Source organism: Sinocyclocheilus grahami, unplaced genomic scaffold (genome assembly GCF_001515645.1).
Source record: "Sinocyclocheilus grahami isolate Dianchi unplaced genomic scaffold, SAMN03320097.WGS_v1.1 scaffold1285.1, whole genome shotgun sequence".
In the NCBI taxonomy this organism is placed as follows: Eukaryota; Metazoa; Chordata; class Actinopteri; order Cypriniformes; family Cyprinidae; genus Sinocyclocheilus; species Sinocyclocheilus grahami.
In genome coordinates, this window is record NW_015506464.1 from 276,719 (window position 1) to 294,291 (window position 17,573).

Genomic DNA, 17,573 nt, shown 5'->3' on the forward strand with positions numbered 1-17,573 from the left:
CTGTGTTTTTTAGGTGTGTGTGTGTGTGTGTGTGTGTGTGTGTGTGTGTGTGTGTCGCTAGCAGGTGAACGGGCTCAGCCATTGTTTCTTCATGTGGCGTGGTTGTTATGATGTAGAACTATATATGTAAATTGATAATAATCTATTAGTAATCATCTATTTCTAAATGAAATTCCCCAGGATGAACTAAATTGCACTTTGATTTCACTGTCCTCAATTATAATATGGCAAAATGCTGAATCATAAGCATGTCATCACATAACTAAATACTGCACAATAAATAAATATGCCACTATACTTTGTTCAGTTACCAATTATACTTATAATAATACAATTAAATAACATTCAAATACTACAACCACAAGAACCGAGGAATGACGGTAGATTTGTCGTCTTTCTCTCTCAATCGCTCTGTATTTTTCCTTCTTCTGGAAATTTGTGAAGTTTTTTTTCTCTTGCTACTGGATGTTAACACAAAGCTATTCTTACTGTAGTCTGCCATTCCTCGTTATAGAGGTTCACTTCTGTTTCTGACAAGCCTGGAAATCTGAAGCGCTCCGTATCAGGGCTGGAATGCTGTATGGTTGTTATGATGTAGAACTATATATGTAAATTGATAATAATCTATTAGTAATCATCTATTTCTAAATGAAATTTACACATTCCCCAGGATGAACTAAATTGCACTTTGATTTCACTGTCCTCAATTATAATATGGCAAAATGCTGAATCATAAGCATGTCATCACATAACTAAATACTGCACAATAAATAAATATGCCACTATACTTTGTTCAGTTACCAATTATACTTATAATAATACAATTAAATAACATTCAAATACTACAACCACAAGAACCGAGGAATGATGGTAGATTTGTCGTCTTTCTCTCTCAATCGCTCTGTATTTTTCCTTCTTCTGGAAATTTGTGAAGTTTTTTTTCTCTTGCTACTGGATGTTAACACAAAGCTAGTCTTACTGTAGTCTGCCATTCCTCGTTATAGAGGTTCACTTCTGTTTCTGACAAGCCTGGAAATCTGAAGCGCTCCGTATCAGGGCTGGAATGCTGTGCTAACCGTAGGGTAATAAGACCACCTTCATTTCCTCTCTTGACCACAAAATATCATCTCAACTCTTTTGACGAATGACTACACTGTTTTTAGTTTTGTCAATATTTGTGAGTTTTATTCAGTCAAAACAGTTCTGAGGTTAATTGAGCTGATTTTTGCCTTGGAAAATGTGATTTATGCCCTCAGTATATTATGTTGAGTATCAAAGGTTTTTGTGTCTGCTTGTTAATGACGGATTTGTGGACACATTCACGTTGTTAGATTTGTCTTTATTTAGAAGAAAAAAGTTAAAATGAGACTTTTGAAAATGACTTTTAAGATGAGCCATCAGAAATGGCACAGAGGGACCCTAGTGTTGTGTTGAAACTAGTGATACTATTTGTTTAATACTTACTGTGATTAATGGGGTTATTACTCAGCTGCTCCATGAATTAGATGGATATTTCAGTCATGTTCACATCTTCGATCATTACAACCTAATTAAGTTATTAAATTAGCATTCATAGTGTTGCTATTATAGCATACCTTTCATTAAAATATGGGCACTTAATATGTAAATATGCCTGTTTATAAGTCATAGAATAATATTTTTAAAATAATTATATTTAAAATAATAATAAAAAATTGCATCATAAGTGATTTATACATTCTGTAAACGTTTACCCAGGCCCCTAGCCAGCACATTTTGCTATAACAACTAAATGAGAGAATATTTCTATTTATTTCCTATAATAACACATTGGCTGATGCATCATTATTATGCACATGCCAAACTTATATCTAAATGTTACAGTATGTCACTGCCTTAAGTAATGAGTCATGGAATCATTCAATTTGTTCAAAAGGACTGATTTATTCAGGAATGAAGCAAGTGATTAATGATTTTGTGAATGGGCTATTGAATCATTCACTCAGTCAATTTGTTCAAAATGCAGAATCATTCAGGAGCCAAACACCTGTGTAGCTCAGAGATGGGAGACACTTCTGCTTTGGATTTATTTGGAAATATTTTCATCATATCCGCTTTTTTCCCCTGACGCTTTGCACAAATTAAGGGAGTAACTTCTGTAAACAATCAACAAAAGATTTGCTCTATCAAGCAGGTTCAAAAACTGGACATAACAAGGTGAAATTATTGTACTCACCCTTCAACCATCAAACATTAAAAAAAATTGTGTAAAAGCATTAACAAATTACTTTAAACATACCATGAATATCTCCAGAAACTGTAGTAATGTGCCCTTATTACTGTAACAGATTTTGGTCTGTTATCACGCTTCAACTACGCACTATAAGGGGGCGCTAGTGCGTTCAGATTCTGGGTTTAAAAGTCAGGTATGTAGTAGAAGAAGATAGATTGGGCAGAAGAAAGCATGGCTTTCCTGCTGCATCGCCACAAGTCAAGCTGTCCTGACTGAGAAACATTTGGTTTCCGGCTCAATCGAAAAAAAGGACTTCTTGAGACATTATGTCAACTGCTTTCTTGGTAGTTCATGAAGTGAGAGATCAAATGGATTCCTGTTGATGAACTTTACTGACATCTCTTGGGGTACAAGGACTAAGAGCATGGACTATTGTTGGGTGACTTCTCTTCTCATGTTTCTATTGCTCTCTGGATCTTGTCTTTCCTCGATTACAAGGGACACTTTCATGCATTTATGGACAATCCCAAGGTTTTCGCATCCATCCGTACTCCTTTTATTTCATTATCTGAATTATAATAATTATTATTTTCCACCAGACCCAGGGGTCTGTTATATTGTGCAACATCCTAAATCAAAAATATTCATTAACTGGAACACTGAGTGATGATATTTCACATTTCCATCGTTACAACAAATAACAAATATGATTTAGAAGTTAAAAAGGGACACAATAACATTTGAACACATCCGACTTGGACAAATGAGAGAATCCTTTCAGACCAGAAATGTGCAGTATACAGTGGGGCAAAAAAGTATTTAGTCAGAATTTAGTTATTGACCAAATACTTATTTTCCACCATAATTTGCAAATAAATTCTTTAAAAATCCTACAATGTGATTTTCTGGATTTTTTTCCCTCATTTTGTCTCTCATAGTTGAGGTATACCTATGATGAAAATTACAGGCCTTTTTAAGTGGGAGAACTTGCACAATTGGTGGCTGACTAAATACTTTTTTTCCCCACTGTATGTTGTCTTTTTTCATATTGTTACAGCAGAAAACAAAAGAATGCAGCAGCCTGAGAAGAGCTCTTCCAGTGATTTACCACATCACATTAAAATACCAAGCGTTATTATGTTATTCTCCTGACATCGACAGCTCATTCAGTCAGGTGTGCTTCTTAAGGAATATTAGCAGAACAACTGCACAATTCCTTCTCTCGTGTTCTGCAGAAGAAAGAAGCATGAAACATGGGTGAACACTTCAAAAATCTATTCTTTTAAGGAGATGACCATTTTTATCTAAGAAAAAAAGTTAAAGGCCTATCTTTTTGCCGATGAATGCCATCTTTCGTTCAGCAAATTGTATTGACTCAGTCTTCATCTATGTCTGCCTCTGAGTCTGGCCTTTCTCTTTCCACACATCCACTCTTTCACCTCCTCAAACTGAATGCGTCTTTGTTTTGTTCGTTGACTCTGTCACTCTGAATACCAGTGAGCATCTTTCCGTATAAAAACCATCTTCTGCTATTGAGATGTCAGTCAGTGTGTGTCTGGAGAGGCAAGTTCTTTCTGTTATACGCCACAAAATTCCTGTTAAGCATCCAAACTCTCTTTCTTCTTTTTGGAAAGGTTAGGCTTTCTTTCCGTTCGACTTGTGTAGTAACTGTTGTGAATTCCAGGCAGTCTTTCTGCATCTTCAGCACTCGTCTTCAGTCAACTACACTGATGCAGCTGTAGACTGTAACGTTCATGGAGTCATCATTTGAGTTTTTTAATACTCTCACAATGTCTCTGAACTGAACCGAATCAACAACAAACTGTTTACTATAGTTTTTCAGCTGTTTGACTCACTCAGTCACTACAGTATTCTCCTGTTCGCCACTGTAAAGCTGCTTTGAAACAAGCTGTATTGTATAAAGCACTAGAGAAATAGTGGCGACTTGACCTGAACTCTGCATCACTTTGTGTATATGAGTGGGACACGCCTTTCCAGATCACTGCAATCGAAACCGTTACTTTCAGCATTTCTCGGGGCTGTAATTGGAGTTTCTGTTAGAACAGTATAATCTGTAACATTCTTGTTTGCCTTTTTCTGCTGGGACTCTATCATCTCTGTGTGTAATTACACATGCTTTTCAGCATTACAGTCCCACTGCAAAAACGTGATCTGCCCGAGTCGCAGAGAGTGTTTGATTGGATCCTGCTTCTCTCCTGCATGGGCCCTTAACCAGCTGGCAGCAAACCATCTGAACTTACTCTAATAATGTGCTCACTCATTGGTTTGAGCCAAACTGACACTGGAAGATTTTATTTACATTTAAATAAAACACAAACCACATTGATTAATGGATATATATTTACATTTGCATTTAATCATTTAGCAGACGCTTAAGTAACTTACAAATGTGGACAATAGAAGCAATCAAGCCTACAGAAGAGCAGTAATAAGTGAGTGCTGTAACAACACAGCACGTTTAAAAGAAAAAATAAAAGTAGCTAGAAAGAGAATAGAGAACACATTTTTTATAATAAATAAAAAGAAAACAAGTAGATAGAATTGAAAAAGAATAGAGAGTGTTAGAGTATGTGTGTATATATATATATATATGGCGCATTCACCTTACAAAGCTGGGATATAGTTTTTGACACACAATTCTTAGTATTCTTGACAAGATGTTGTGCTAACTGGAAAATAGTTTTGTTTTTTTGTTTTTCTTTTCTCATTTTTGTCATCAGTAAGGTGTTCTTGTTTTACATTTTATGTTCTTTACTTTTATTAATTAAATATTTATTTATGCGCTGTACTTTATATTTACATCTGCAGTAACAAGTATTTTTGTTTGTTTCGTTTAGTTTTTATCCCAGCATCTCATACCATAGGCAGGGAAGCACCCTGGATAGATAGCCAGCAGTTCACTGACATTTATTCCCAAATTCTCTCTATGTGAACCATGCCGTTTTACTGAAGTGTGTGTGTGTGTGTGTGTGTGTGTGTGTGTGAACTGAATGGGGCTCTTATACATGAACAATTCCAGAAGGCTTCCAGGAAATGCTTTGGCAGCTCTGATATGTGATAAAGGAGCCCTTGAGATCCCAGCTCTATAATGCAGCTCTGATATCATTAAATAGTCATGTATATTCTGTTAATGAATTAATAATATATGGTAACGCATGCAGTGTCATTTTGTCCAGTGTTGTACAGCTTTATGAATTTGGAGTTGCCTTTTTTGGTTTGTTATTTTACATTCAGAAATTGTGTTAATTCCTCTCAAAATACAGAACTGTAAATTCCTGCGCAGAGTCTTGTGCTGATTTCAATGTAAATGTGAACATGTTCTGACAGCTGACATGTAGCATGAAGAGAGGCTTGAATGGGAAACACAAATGGGACGCTCTGCTTTTGTTTGGAGGAGTGCCTCTAGGGTCAGGATCATTGAGTTATTTTGGCAGGGTTGTGTGGGGAATATGGGGCTCATTAATTCTGGGCTCTGCTGTGTGTAATACTGGAACAGTCTGCAGATTAAACACTGGCTAACCAATCAAATCCTCGCTTTTGGTTTGGTGCGGAGCTGCTGCTGTTACATGAAACTACGACTTGGTGGAGCTATCAGTTTTCTATTGCAATGTGTTAACAGCCTGCTGTATTGAGCAATTGGGAAAAAGCGTATTGATTTATTTTTTCCAGTTTATTATTTGCATGATCTTACCACATGATCATAGATCATGGAGAGGTAGAAGAATGATTAGATTTCACAGTCTGGCTCAAAAAGAGCTTTGTTTCTTTACCATTATTAGTCACATCATTTAAATGTCAATTATATTTACATGAGTAAGATGAGTAAGATGACATGAAGGTTGGACGTGTAGGTTTTCTAATCAGGCACTGGACAGAGTGACCATGTAATAAAAACCGTTACAGTCACACTTGTGTTGCGACATTACTGTCGGATCCAATATATTCGGCACAGCATAATCTTTTTTTTTTTTAGGAGAACTGGCCCCCCGACTGAGCCTGGTTTCTCCCAAGTTTTTTCTCCATTCTGTCACCGATGGAGTTCTGGTTCCTCTGACTTGCTTAGTTGGGGACACTTCATTTCCAGCGATATCGTTGACTTGATTGCACAGATACTATTTAAACTGAACTGAGCTGGATGATAACATCACTGAATTCAAAGATGGACTGAATATTGAGTGTTTACTATTGTCATTTTGCATTATTGACACTATATTTTCCTAATTAATGCTGTACAGTTGCTTTGACACAATCTGTATTGTTAAAAGCGCTATATATATTTAAAAAAAAGGTAGATAGATATTTTAGTTTCAATCTTTCTGATGCCTTTTTTGTAAACAAATCTGTCGTAAAATGAAGTGAACAAAGGACCAAGTTCTCACTGACACAGTCTGGAACTTCATTAAAAATCCACTCTTTCCTAACGCTGGGATCAGAAGGCAATCCAAACACTGTTTTTCCACAGCTTGGCACTGAACAGTGTCTTGTTGTCTTCAGAGAATCATTATCGTTTGGTTTCTGTGTAGACCTGCGCATTCTCCTCACTCATAACTATATACACGAATCAGTGGGTGGGGCTAAACAGGCAGTGATGTAGAATCGGTGGGCGGGGGACTAAACAGGCAGTGATGTAGAATCGGTGGGCGGGGGACTAAACAGGCAGTGCTGTAGAATCGGTGGGCGGGGCTAAACAGGCAGTGCTGTAGAATCGGTGGGCGGGGCTAAACAGGCAGTGCTGTAGAATCGGTGGGCGGGGCTAAACAGGCAGTGCTGTAGAATCGGTGGGCGGGGCTAAACAGGCAGTGCTGTAGAATCGGTGGGCGGGGCTAAACAGGCAGTGCTGTAGAATCGGTGGGCGGGGCTAAACAGGCAGTGCTGTAGAAGCAGGTGTTGATCTTCTTCTGCAGAGGCGGTGCTTATCCACACTATCACATCATAGAGTGGCATATTCCACAAGCAGTCGTTTTGGCAGACTGCCTTCAATATAAGTTGTTTTTAGACTAATAACAAAGTTTGAGTTCTGAAACTTGCAGGATGTTTTTGTAGCACAATGACCTCTTATATGTCAAAAGATTAAGGGAATTTTTGTTTCTCAGTTCATGACCCCTTTAAGGGCCTTTCAGCCAATGTAATGTCCAGGAGGACCCGTATGTTCATGAAGACCTTCATAGCTGGTCTAGCTACAGTCCTGATGGCAGTAGGGTTGCCACCTTCAGCTAGGCAAAATAAGGGACACCCATTCACGACCCTTTAAAGAAATTGACCCTTATGACTGGTTTTGTGGTCCAGGGTCACAAATGAGCTTCTCTAGTACTTATCAAATTGATTTCATTATAATTAGTATTAGTATAATATTAGTATTATATACAGTGCAAAATACGTATTTGTTTATTCAAATATGTGTTGGCCTTTGTAAAATACGGGACAAATCGCGTCCCGTATTGATTTGATACGGGACACATAATTTTACCTTTAAATACGGGACGATTCCGTAATTTAAGAGAGGGGTAGCAACCCTAGATGGCAGCGATCTACAGCCGGCTGCCTGTCCTCTGTGTTCAGTCACAGTGCGTTTTGTGTATTTTGCAGTCTGCGTGCACAATAGCGTGGCAGAGGCATCCGTGACAGCGTCTGCGTCCGTCTCTGAGCGCTCGGCTGCTCCACTCACGCCTGACTCTCCTCAGCAGCCGTGTCCGTGTGTTCCAGGGCATTCCGAGGGGATTCCGTTGTCATGGAAACGGAGCTGGAGAGGAGGCGGTGAGCCACGCGCGTTAGGCTGGAACAGCATTATGCTGGTTTCTGTATTAAACACGGCTGTGATTATATTTACATGTAAATCGCTGAGATAATATGAGCACACATTAAAACCATGCACACCTACACACAGGCAAGGATGAGCCAAGAAAAGTGTGTGATAGATTAGAAAAGTGCAGGGTGTGGCAGACAGAGCGAATCCTATGACTCAGCATGATCGGATCAACTGTCTGGAAAACAAATACAGACGGATGGACAGAACGATAAATGCCTGCTCCCCCATTTCATCCATTAATGGCACTTACCACCACAGCTGCCGCTGCTCAATATTCACACACACACACACACACACACACACACACACACACACACACACTGTGCTGCACCCCTCCCTGCTGCTCATGTCCAGAACAAGACAAAGAAGGGAGAGTTATTACTTTAAAAAATAGCTATTATAATCTAAGCCTTAATTAATTAACTATGTATGCATTTTAAGTATTTTCTCAGATTTGGCATTTAAATTTAATTCATCCAGTTATTTAGAAAAAGATCATATATAGATAAAAGATTGTATATATATATATATATATATATATATTTGTAATATATATGAATGCATGGCATTTGTCAGTGTCTACTCTGTCTGTTTTCTTTAAAGCAATCAAGCATAGGTGCATTAATGCCACTGTTAGAAGCCGTTGGCCGAGTATCTGATTGTAGATGAGCATATCAGATTCTGCAGGACCCAGAGCTGATTATATCATGTGTGCTTGCTGTGATCACATCAGAGTTATTCAGTAAACAGACGTCAAACCTCGCTTTGCTCCTCAGGATAATGTAATAATACTCTTGCTCAGAGCCTTATATGAGTGTTCTTGTTTGCTAAAATGAAATTTTATACATCGATATTTCTCAGTTATTCATTCAGATAAATGTAATCTTACCATGCTACTTCATTTTACTTCAGGATTCTAGATCAGGATTCTAGATAGACTAAAAAGAAACAGGTGAAAACCATCAGGACATAACAAGGGCAATGTGAAACAGGAACAGAGTACAAAGTAAAAGTCTAAAACACACGTGTCGAATTTGACTCCTGGAGCAACAGTCCCTCAGAGCGTAGCTTCAACCAACCAGCTCCAAAACACTGGCCTGGAAGTTTCTAGTAATCCTGAAGACCTCGGTCAGCTGGTTCAGGTGTGTTTGATTAGATTTAGGGCTGAACTCTGCAGGACAGTGGCCCTCCAGGAACTGAGTTTGATGCCCCGGTCTACCTCCTGGTAAATATGACTTCATGGGCTCATTCAAATCGATTTGAGAAGAAAAAAAAAAGAAACAGGTCTTTGACAGCTGCTAGTCAGAGCACTACATTGCAGTTAGCCATTGTCTGGTGTGCTCCTCCTGCAGGTAGATCTGCTGGATCCTTATTCAGGGTCACGTCTTCTGTAATGCGGTTGAACTTCGAGACGGAGGAGAGCAGGATCCAATTGCAAATGATTCACTGGAAATAATAAGACAATACAGATCTTTTTTTCTCCATACACTAGAATGTGTCATGTTGAATTTTTTTTTGTTTTCTGAGCAAAAGATGATGATTAAACAATGTGGTGATTAATTAATCTATTATGAATTAATCGAAAATTTTTATGTTGGTTCTTGTGGTGTTCAGGACAAAACAGAACATGGGATACTGCACTTGTTGCTAGTGATATGATATAAATATGAGACAAAACTCAAACAGGGGTATTTATGCCCCAGTGTCCTGCATTTAGGGGCATTTAACTGCATTCTGTATCCGGCAGTGGGCTGTTCGTCACTGATCCACTGGGCGGCCGGGTGCCTTAAATGCCTTCATTTTAACTAGTCTTTTTTCCCCCTATGTTAATTATGTTATGAATCGACAGCCCTACTGTGTATATGCAAGGTGAGTAGCTAGCCAATAAGTCACAACAAATCTTTTTTCCATTTGTTTGTCTCCTCCAGACAGCTAGTTATATTGTGCTGAACTCCTTCTGTCTGATGAAATCAAAGTTGCCTAATCCCTTAAATCTCGAATGCATGTAAAGGAGTGACCTCATTGACTGAATCCTTCATGAATTTGATTTCTTTGCTGAATTTTGTTGGGGAAAACACTATAAATGCATTTCTGTATAGGATGCTGTCCCACATCAACAGAAACGCCTCATAGTCTGAGTGCCTGCATGACTCTGCCTAACCCTGCTCTCTCTCTCCCTCTCTCTCTCTCTCTCATTCACTGCTTCCTTCTGCACTCTATCAGACACATATAACAACCGTAAGTACTTCAGCTTCCTTTGTATGTGTATTCCTTTATTTCTGGCTCTGTGTCTCTGTGAATGAGTGACTCTTACAGTTGAGTTTTTCAATTATAGCTACTACAAATTGATTTTTCTTGTGCTGTGAGACTAAAACATACTAAAACAGGGTTCCTCAATTAGATTTCGCTGAGGGCCGAATTCTGCCAACAATACCAAGCCCAGGGCCACTGACCCATATTTATATATATATATATATACAGTAGTCAACATTTGAAGTGGATCAAATTTCATCAAAGTTGTCCTAAGACAAGAATGGGTATTGTTGTCAAACTGTATCCCCGTGTGTCCCAACCAGACGCGACGCGATAAAAAGTATCTTTTCCATGTAGTTTTGTCCTATCCACCCGCAACAGCGGCATGTGACAATAAGCGACACGCCATTCTATTTTAGAAATGTTTTTTATTTTCTGCGACGTCGTGGCAGGAACAACTTACAAAATATGACAGTGATAATCTCAGGTAATGATTATGTGCTTTATTCAGAGTTAAAAGAGTCTAATATGTGAGTTTTAATATTATTTGGCACGATCTTCATAGCCATAGTGAAAGCAAGATATTTTACCTCAGATCTTGAAAATAAATTAAAGCAAACTTGTACGTTAAAACTGTGAACTCACTGTGAACCAACACGTGTATTCCATAACAATAACAAAGATATCACTCACTCACTCAAAACTGTTCAGTCCATTCATATTTGAATGGTCTATTTTCCGCACTTTTCTTTTCTTCACACTCACTCGCCATGTTTTTGCTGTCACATCGTGTACACTGGACGCGCAAAGCATTTTGCAGATCATTTGAACTTTGTGTCAGTGCATCATAAAGGCATTAGTGTTCTGTCTGGGAATTGTCGCGCCGCGCCGCATCCAGCATCACTGATTATAATGGGTTCTATTGTATTTTGTTGCGTCGCGTCCGGTGTAGACACGATGTAAGTTAATCTCGCTTTCTGATGCTGCATTTGAATTCTCATGCCACATTATTTGAAATTAGGCAGGCCGCCTATTGAGGAACCCTGTACTAAAACAATAGATAGATTTGGTCACTGTTTTTTACAGACTTAATTCACATGTTTATAGCTGTTTTAGGAAACACCATGAGAAAGTTAAGTTTAGGTTCAGGAGCATTTATTGTCCTGCAGATGTGAACTCTACCTTTAACTCAAAACACTGGTGACAACAATGGTTTCTCATGACTATTTTGTTTATCCTGCAACCATCTTTCCCCAGTAAAACAAGCTCCAAAGATCACAGCTCAGCCCGTGTCTCACACCGCTTTCTCTCTGGATGATGTCAATCTGGCCTGTGAAGCCAGTGGAGACCCGGTGCCCAGGTGAGTCTGAGACGGTCCTTCCTCCTGCCAGCTGCTAAACATCAACCACTTTGCCACATTTTCTACTGTATGTCAAATCATTAGAACCAGGGGTCTCAGATACTGTAAATGTGAACAACACGTGCAGGACTGTAGACACCCAGGACTTGGAAAATCAAAGACATCGTGAGAGTTTTTTGTTGATCTTCACAGTAAATCATTATTGGTGGTTCATAATCTCTTTGACATCACTGTATACAGCAGGGCTGCCCAGTCCTGTTTCTGGAGATCTCCTGTACCTTCAGCAGTTCATTCAGATCCTCAGGAGCACGTGGTCGTCACAGACAGCGGTGTCGCAGCAGGGTTTGGGCTGAACGCTGCAGGACCGTGCATCTCCAGGAACAGCATTGGGCTCAGCTTTTGTAATAGTTGTGTATGAATCGCTCAGTCAGTGTGAAAGCCACACCGTTGCTAATGAAAAGGGTTCACATACGTGAAAGACGAGTAAAGAATGTGCAGGAGCTGGAGGGTTTTTCTGAACGGCGGACAGGATGAAGAAGGAACTCACACAGCTATTACAAAACAAACAGTTGTGGATCACCCAGGTGATGATATTAAGAATCAAGCAAAGGTGAACGGGCTCATTATTTTGTCTTGTGGATCATATGGAAACATCTGTTATGTGAGTCTGTAGTTCAGTATTTGTGTTTTTCTCTCTCCATCTGTCTGTCTTTAGATTTAAATTTGTCTTTCTTTTCTCGCCTCACACTGACAGCTTTCGCTGGGTCAAAGATGGCGAAGAGTTTAGGAGGGAACTGTTTGAGTCCGGGACCCTGACAGCAGATGATAAAGAGGAGCTCCGATCCTATCAGGGCTCGTACCGCTGCTACGTGGCCAACGAGCTGGGAACCGCCGTCTCAGACCTGGTGCACCTGATCACAGAGCGTGAGTCTCTAGCACTACGTCTCAGTGGCTACCACTGGAAAGCAGAATGTATACGGATGAGCCTCTCCATTCTCCACAATAGCAGACCGCATGCATCAGTTTGAGTGGAGAAAGCAAGTCCACACACCCTGCTTGGGTGATGAAACGAACTGCGATGACCCACAGATTGAGAGTAAAACCTGCAGCATCAAGTGCAGAGCGCAAACACACAGCAAAGCACAGAACGCAGAGCAAAGCAATGCAGCAGACTGTCAGCAGACTCGTTACATGTAATGGAATTGCGTAATTTAATTACAAAATAAATGTAACTGTAATCTGGTACAGTTACTGAGAAAAAATGTGTAGTTACTTATGAAAATGTTAAATGTTAATGTTGTTTCTTCCAAGGCATTGTTAGATTCCAGTGTTTCCTGTCATATCTTTGCAAAGACTTGATTTCATCATAGCTATTAAACTCTGTCTTATGATTTTAAATCTGTATTTAACCTCAGAACAATCTCAAAGTAAAAAGAGGTACTAAACTCTGATTTTGTGGTGGCTGTGTTTTCAAATGAAATGATTATAATCTTAATTCAAGTGATGTAGGATTTTGACAGTAATTAGTGTTGAGTCCCACTGTAAGGTTAACCCTTTAATTGATTAACAGTTGAAAACATTCGCTAGAGATTTTTGAAAAGTAATCAGATGTAATTGAATAAAGTAACTGAAATAATACATATTACATTTTAAACAGGGTAACTTGTAATCTGTAAGCTATTATATTTCCAAAGTAACCTTCCCAGCACTGACTGTCACTTACATGCAAAAAATAACAAAATCAAGACTGAATCCATGTCCATTATGGATGTGTGTTTTAAGCCAGCTGGAGAAAACAAACTGAAGGACAGATCAATATCTCAGTTAGTGAGCAGACTTTGTGGCTCCAGAGAGATCAGGTATAGATATATTCAGACTATATACTACAGAAGAAGAGCGAGCCTGAGGTCTCCTGTTAGCCATTCTTCACAAATTGAGTTCACATGCAAAAGATGCCCCAGACTAAAACTGCCAAATTATACTGTACATTCAGTGCTGTAAGCTTATGTGACAACAGCGTTGCAACGTTTTATCACTGAATTCTGTTCAAAGACCATAGGCAGTACACAGTACACAGTATAATGCCCAGTATGCAGTACTCCAGTATTTCATTCCAAAACAGTCATTTATGCATGAATGCTCTGCTCTGATGAAGAATGTGACCATACTGACATGTCATTAGAGTTGCTGCTGTCTTTGTGAAAGCGCAAACCTTGCATAAACAGTGAACATTAAAGAATTATTCTGGCTATTTCACAGCCATCCCAACCTTGGCCAAAGAGAAGAGGCAGAAAAGAAGATCGTTTGAGGAAGGAGAAACCACAGTGCTCTACTGTAACCCTCCCAAGAGCTCTGTCACTCCCAAAATACACTGGATGGACATGCGTAAGTCTTCTATTGTATCGACTTTTGCCAAACTAAATTACCCTGCATAATACTTGATTGATAAAACTGAAACGTTATGTGTTTGTTTGTTGTTCAGAGCTGCGCCACATCCCTCTGAATGAGCGGGTGACCACTAGTCTTGATGGAAATCTGTACTTTGCCAACTTACTAGACAGTGACAGCAGAGAAGACTACACCTGCAATGCCCACTACATCAACGCCAGCGTCATCCTCCCCAAAGAGCCCATCGCCATCAGCGTCACACCCTGTGTGTAAACTCTCTTCTGATTTAGTCTCGTACTCTCTGTGTGTGAATATGCATGCTTTTTTTAAAATCAAATAAGATTACAATAACAAAACCCAGGGATGCTTTACAACACGACACCAAAAGAAGGAAGTTGAAGCATGCCCAAAGCGAGTGTGCCACACTCGTCCTGTAAAGTGCAGTAAAAAGCGCTTCGATCGCCCTCTGGTGGCTGACTGCAGCACAGGTCATAAACCCCGCCCTCTCCACGTAAACTGAACAATCAAATTACACTTCAAATACATTTTCCCAAAGATTATCTCCATCATTTTAGGTGGTACTGATGTATGTTATTTGACGATTTGATGCTATAAAACCGGGGTGTGGTGTCATGACTGTGATCTTGTGATTGGCTCCTCAAGATAACAGGTAACAAGACATACAGCCTATAATGGATATTATGCATATGTAATATTGTGTATATAACAGCTAACTGTAGAGTTTTAATGCAGGATGTTGACACAATAATCAGCCAAGTAGAAACGGCCGTATTAAAATAATACTGATGCTGCTTATGTCATGGTCACTGGCCAGAACAGACCAGTTAAAGCTGTGACTGGTGTTTGCAGAGCAAGAGTTTACTGGAAAGGTAAAATAACGGTTTTAAGTTCTTAATCTTCTGCTTTTAATATTCTCTCTACACTTTTGTATTGAGAAAGTACATAAAGACGTCGTAAATATAAGACACACACTGTAAAACCAAACAAATTGACATTTACATTCATGCATTTAGCATACAGCAGCTTCCAAAGAGCAGGAACAGAGCCAGTAATATTCATGTGGTTATTGTTCAGTCTATAATGATGAAAGGCTAATCTGATCTGTGAGAAAGGCACTGGATGGGCTGATCTCATTTGACTGGGGCAGCAGCAGTCTTTAAGCAGCACTCTGCTTGTGTTTAAGCCCCACTCCAGAGGTGCGGTGGGAGCGGATGGACAGCCCTCTGTCTCCGGCGCGGGTCCGGATGCTGAACTACGAGCACTGGCTCCAGATCGAGAGCGTGTCGGAGGGGGATGATGGCGAGTACACATGCACTGCCCAAAACAGCCAGGGCTCTGTTAAACACCACTACGCCGTCACGGTCGAGGGTAAGACGCACACACTCACTGCCAGATGACACAGTATATACTGCAACAGATAACATGCTTTTCTAACAGCTTGAGTTGTGTTTATTGTGGGCAGCTGCTCCGTACTGGACCAGGCGTCCTGAGGACCAGCTGTACGCCCCAGGAGAGACTGTGAGGCTGGACTGTCAGGCTGAGGGCATTCCCACCCCGAACATCACCTGGAGCATCAACGGTGTTCCCATCGCAGGTATCAGAGCTGTCAGTGAGCTCCAGAATACAGGGCACACAAACATTTCTTAGTCTCTGCGTACTTACTTTCTGTAGGTTTGATGGCTTTATTATTATATTAAAGTGTTAAAATTGTAACAATAAAGAAATATAGCTGAATGCACCACTTATAACACCAAAAAAACTTGATTGAATCAAGTTTATTCAAGGAATGGGTCCATTCAAGATAAACCCAAGTTAAATGTCTATTGAAAAACAAGCAGTTTTCAAAGCATAATACAACATGTGGAACTGGCAGGCAAATGTAGAAATTCAACTGTATAGAAATAGCAGGCTCTAATGGCGTGATATGACACCATTGACAGCATAGCCAGGTGGCTAATTTTTTCTTCTGTTCTTATGAAGAATGTTTTTCATATCCTCATGAATTATGATGGCACCTGCAGGTCAGTTTAGAAGTGAACTGGACCAGCGGTTTCTGTAGTTCTAGCATGATTTTCTCTTTTATAGTGCCATTAGGTGGCCTAGCCTCTCTACTTCAGCTTACGTGTCCTTAGATTGGTGCTTTACATAAGTGTTTCAGATTTAGTGGAAATATCTGATATATGTGTTTATTAGTTCTATCCATTTATGTGAAGCTGCAAACTTCTGCGGCTCGTTGGTGACTCGCAGGCTTCATTACAACATGACTGGTGTGTTAGTTGACGTGTCTTTGCAGTGATGGGTGGCTAAAGGCTTGCCACTGTAGGGGTATGCACTATAAAACAGATTGCCTCATCAAATTTAAGCGGAAAAGAAGAATGAAAAAAGGAGATAAATAAATAACAAAACAAGAAACTGCTGGCTTTCCTCTGCAAGAAGCAGCCAAATTACTTTCAGACATACGTCTGCAGTCACCACCAAACACAAACATTAGAACAATAATAGACCAATACAAAAAGTACAAAAAAAGGAAAAAATACAAAAAGTCAGAAGTAAAAAAAAGTAGTTACAATGAAAAATGGTTATACATTAAAATGAAAATGAGGGACGTAAGAGGAAGAGAGCATTAAAAACAGTGAGGGGTTTAAACAAGTATATATTTATATATGACTGTGTATGTCAAGAAATTGTCTTAAACATTCATTCATATTTATTCGTTGGTAAATGCCACACTGTTTTCCTAACTCTTTTGAGACACTCTTCTCTCTGTGGTTCACGTCGAGTCAAGTCTGAGGTTTAGTTTTCCTGGTGTGTCGCAGGGACGGACTCGGACGCCAGGCGGCATGTGAGCTCAGGGACACTGATCCTGACTGACGTTCAGTACAGCGATACGGCGGTCTATCAGTGCGAGGCCACCAATAAACACGGCAATATCCTGGTCAACACACACGTCCATGTAGTTGGTGAGCACCATTTAATTCAATGGCCTTCGCTTATTTGCATGTGTTCGCTCCACGCTGTAGAAAGCCTGGGAACGCTGTCCTCCAGAATGAATATGGGTGTGTGCTTGAAACTGAATGGATTCATGTTGGTGCTATATGTGAGTAAACAGCCTCCCCTCTGTCTGCCAGAGCTGCCTCCTCAGATCCTGACGGCAGACGGGCTCATGTACAAGGCCACAGAAGGGCAAGCGGTCCTGCTGCGGTGCCGCACGTTTGGCTCCCCACAACCCAAAGTCGACTGGTGAGCATGGGGTTTTGTTTTGTTTTTGAACACATTTGCTATGTTTTAAAGGGATCACGTGACATGAGAGATCAGCTTCCCCTTATGGTTTTTGCAGAAAACAGGTATTTGTACCATAAAAACATTCTGCAAGTTTCTTAGCTTAAAATACCCCTCTTATGGACAAAGCATTTATAGAATAGGCTGCTATTTCCTATGCAATGACATTAGCCAGTTGAAAAGAATAACTTCTCGCATATATATTTTTATTTTTGTGCAAAAAACTTTGCTAG

The 17,573-nt window shown here is 39.8% G+C and overlaps 1 protein-coding gene across 1 annotated transcript in view; it reads left to right on the forward strand.

The window, feature by feature from the left end:
- The window catches only part of LOC107568828 (neural cell adhesion molecule L1.1-like), a gene marked incomplete at its 3' end in the record, with an annotated part of 51,253 nt that overhangs the window by 1,122 nt on the left and 32,558 nt on the right, over positions 1-17,573 (forward strand). The window contains 9 exon segments of the mRNA XM_016254816.1: positions 10,241-10,277; positions 11,550-11,652; positions 12,407-12,576; positions 13,912-14,037; positions 14,135-14,309; positions 15,245-15,429; positions 15,524-15,655; positions 16,878-17,021; positions 17,190-17,301. Of these exon segments, the coding sequence (XP_016110302.1) occupies positions 10,241-10,277; positions 11,550-11,652; positions 12,407-12,576; positions 13,912-14,037; positions 14,135-14,309; positions 15,245-15,429; positions 15,524-15,655; positions 16,878-17,021; positions 17,190-17,301 (1,184 nt within the window).